At 35.9% G+C, this 4,209-nt stretch overlaps 1 protein-coding gene across 1 annotated transcript in view; it reads left to right on the top strand.

Moving 5' to 3' along the window:
• WDR44 (WD repeat domain 44) overlaps positions 1-3,630 on the top strand; it is a 76,285-nt gene extending 72,655 nt beyond the window's left edge. The window contains exons 19-20 of the mRNA XM_004685735.2: positions 460-594; positions 2,563-3,630. Coding sequence (XP_004685792.1) covers positions 460-594; positions 2,563-2,657 — 230 coding nt within the window. The 3' untranslated portion in view covers positions 2,658-3,630. The remainder of the gene's footprint in view (positions 1-459; positions 595-2,562) is intronic.
• Positions 3,631-4,209: the final 579 nt, after the last annotated feature.

Genomic DNA, 4,209 nt, shown 5'->3' on the forward strand with positions numbered 1-4,209 from the left:
GTTCTTAGTCACTTACATGTTAGTATTTAAGATACAGCATTTAACTTACACTATTGTAATTTTTTCATAATATGCTTTCATCTTGATTTTATTTTCCTTTATTAATTTATTTACATATATTTTACAACATTGTTCATTTTGGTGAAATGTTTGCATTCTCCTCTCAGGTGCAGTCCCCATAGAATTCCCACCACCAATTCAGCCATGCACTGTCATCATAGTCCCTTGTGCTCTTCCCACCCTTGTTTTGATCCCTCCCCCCCCTAAGGAGTTTCTCTGATTTATGGGTCCCTGTTAATTTTGTTTTTTAATTGTTACTATTTTCTATCCCCTGATCCCTTATTTGGATCCCCTTTATTCCTCCTCTAAGTGAAACCATCCGATATGTTTCTTTCTCCTTCATCTTGGTCTTTGGAATCAAATGTACTGGTTGTCCTGAAGTACACTTTTTTTCCACAGCACATAATGCAGTTGTCACATCAGCCATCTTTGCTCCAAACCCAAGTTTGATGTTATCCTGGGATGTACAAGCTGAAAAATCAGAAGGAAATGATAAAGGTGAAGATGCTGAAGTTTTAGATACCATACCCTCTGGTAGGTACTCAAATTCTATTTGTCCTACACTTTTTCTAGTTGGCACTTTGTGGCCTCACTGACTCCATATTGGGTATTATGAGCTTTTATGAGTAGGAGGAGTATTTCTTATTTACAACATAATGCTTGTTAGATGCATGTTTCCAAACATTTGAATAACATGTTTCTTATAAGTTTTATCTCTTTTAAATTCACGTGAGAATTAAAAATGAAATTTTTGAAAGTTTATCTTTTTTTAGACAACCATTCTTTTCAGAGAATTGCAAATCAGGCATTAAAAATACAGTTTTTCATTATCTGTTTCTTCTGGCAGGCTTCTTAATTGTTGTACTGCCTGTGCCTAGCGCAGTGCTTGCCTGTACATAATAGATGCTTAGCAAACATTTGCTAAATAAATGAATTAAACCAATATGAGCCAGTGTCCTTTTCTATTTGCACAAATGTACAGCTGTGTAGGTAGCTAATATACAAGCCTATGTTTTCTTGCCATTTATGTGTGCTTCAACATGGATGTTTCGTCACTCTGGAGTCTGTACCCAGGCCTTTCAGAGAACTGTGAAGCCCAAAGGATGCAGTGCACAAAGGGTGCTTCTAAAAAGTATTTGTGCTTAAAAGTTTAGACATATTTTTATTTCATTTCATCTCAAGTAATTCCCCTGTAGTAGTATTTGCACTGTATGCTACACTAACTAAACTATTTTTTCTGTTGATGAAGACAAATTTTGATAGCAAAGAACTTTCAGTTACAAAATGTAAAAATAAACTGAGTTGGAATTATTAAATCTTTACTAAATACCTATTTGGAGATATTTCTTTTCTTCATTGGGTTCTTTTTAAAGATATGCAGCTTTTAATAGCTCATAATCAGATTTTTGTTTGCTGTTTTGTACCTGTCTGGGTATAATCTAAGAATAACCCCTTAATCTAGGGTTTGAGATCATAAAATACATGTGATTGTTCTCTCTTTATTCCTGATATATTTTCAGTTTAAGTTTCCGTTTCCTTATGTGTAAAATGGGAATACCTGGTTTATAGAGTTCTAAGAATTAAAGATAACGTGTACAGTAGCTGGCAAAATGCCTGGCAAGTGGTAAACATTGTCATGATCGATATTATTGTACCTCAAAACACATTTGTATGTACAGGATGAATTTCTTCTTAGCCTTTTCCTATCCATAAGTCCTTTTACTGCTGCTTCTGCTGCATAGCACTGCTCTGAGATATGCCAACAGTGTGGTAAGGAGCGTCCAGAAGTGTTGCAAATCTAAAGTAAACCTTTTTTCAAACTCATTTTGCACATGATTTTCCAATAAAAGTTTAGATTTTTTTCTTCCTTACTAATTTGTACTCCCTAAATCCACAATTTTTTCTTGTGCATAATATTGTTAACACTGCATTTTGTTTATTAAATGTTTTTACTGGTAAAATGAGGTAAGCATTTTTACCATTCAGCATAGCTACACCGCACATCAATATGCTGTAAATGGAGAGTACTGTCAGCACTCACAAAGCAACCCATGTGCTTCGTTTCATGGCACGTTCAGTATACCTGCTGGACAGTAGCCCTCATGTCAACATCATTGGAGACCTCCCTTAGCAGCACTCACCCAGCTGAGTCCTGAGACGGAATTAAAATGCCGGTCTCTTACCAGGAAAGGAAACATCACAAAATTTAGAGGCCTAGGCTGCCTGGTAGTAAATCCAGGCTTCCAGGCCCCAAGGGGCTGTTATCACCCTAAGCCTGGAAGAGACCACCAGCTAAGACAAGGTAAGCGGACGTGAGCCTCAGGGAGGAGGGAGACTTCCAAGGGGTTGATAGGGTTGTTGGAGTGAACTGGGAGAAAAGGGGACTGAAAGGATGGGGAGGATCTTTGACCTAAAGATGGTCATGGGACTGTGCCAGTTGTGGTAGCAGGTTTCAAATTACTTTAAAATCAACTGGAGAATTTTTTTTCTTATGCTTTTAAGGTATTTTGAAGACAGATAACACAGAAGTTCTTCTTTCTGCTGACTTCACTGGAGCAATCAAAGTGTTTATTAACAAAAGGAAAAATGTACCTTAATTTGAAATAGCACTTAAACATATCAGTAAGTTTCTATATGTATCAGAACTGAAAATAATATAGTATTTCAGGCTAACATCCTTTTTTTAATTTTTATCAGAAAGTTATTCAAATATAATATATTTTTTAAGAGGCAGTGTTAATGATCTAGTGAACCCTAGACTGATAGACTAGAAAAGAATGTGGCTAGAATAACATTGCCGTACATTAGGCTTTATGTTTTGTTATGTTTGTGTTTTTGTTATATACTTGTGAACATGCACAGGTTTATGCATGAAAATATATTAATATATTAATCACATGTGTGTGCCTTTTGGTTACATGCACTAAATCTAACAGAGTTAAATTATTTCAGTGGCTCTTTTGGCCTCTTTTTGGGGAGGGGGGAGTCTTGTTTTTAGCTTAAACAATTTCTTTTGCACAAAATTTCATTTTTAAGAAAAGTGGTATCTTTTGACTGAGTTATTATTTTGAAAATGTTATATAGGTTTTCAATAGGTCAACAACCATGTATAAATGGTTTTTATAAATTTCTCAATTTGGGGACAAGATTTTTTTGTGTGTGGTCTAAATCATGGATTTAAGATTCTTTTCTTTGTATGCATATATATAATTTTTTGTTTGTTTTTGCCACACTGGAGCACAATGTTTCTATGTAAAGAATTCTTTTCATTCTTTATCCATGAGCACCGGGCTTTGCTCAGTTAAAAAATAATTAAGCCACATTAAGGAGTGAGTCTTCTTTTTTACGATAATGTAAAAATGAACTGTTTACATTTTTTTAAAGCATTGTAGTTTTAAAAATTAAGCTGTTTTGTTTTGTGTTGTTGAATTTGAAAGCCTTTGTAAATATTGATATAATGTACCAATGAAATAACATCTGGGGCAGTGGAACCCTGATCATGTTGTTGATGGTAAGCATATGTTTCTGAAAAATTAAATATGTATTATTAAAAGTTGGTTGCCAACACTTTGTTGAACATGTGGCTTTATTTTCAGATGACTTTGGTAAATTGAGGAATGTATGAAAAATAAACTATTGTTTTATAATTTGATTTTGAGCAAACAGAAACCAAATTTTTGACCCTTATATCATTATATACCAGGCACATACCTTGAAGAAAGATTTTTTTAAATTCTGGTTCTAAACTTCATGCTGCAAGGAGTTTATATGCATATGTGATCTTTACTGTATGTGTTTTCAATGTGTGAATGAGAGTTGAGGGAGCCACAGTCACACCCAGCATGGTCTTGCAGTTCCTGGATGTTCAGGCTCAATTACATCATTTGCCAGGTGTTAGCCCGGTGCTGTTTCCTCCACTTGCCAGAGCTGTGCTCTGTCAGCCCTCCTGCCCACCCAGTCCCTCCACCTGTCGCTGCCTTTCCGACCAGCTTCTTTCGGCTCAAGGTCCAAGTGACAGCATTTGGTCCAGTGTTTCCTTTCTGAACTTGATGTCTTCTGGCTTTCACTGACTGCTGCCTGAGGACTTGTGCTCTGATGTGATGCTGGTTGCTTCAACTGCAGATGATCAGGGTGCTGCCCCATGAATGT

This window comes from Condylura cristata, unplaced genomic scaffold (genome assembly GCF_000260355.1).
Source record: "Condylura cristata isolate star-nosed mole 26May11 unplaced genomic scaffold, ConCri1.0 scaffold00019, whole genome shotgun sequence".
Classification (NCBI taxonomy): Eukaryota; Metazoa; Chordata; class Mammalia; order Eulipotyphla; family Talpidae; genus Condylura; species Condylura cristata.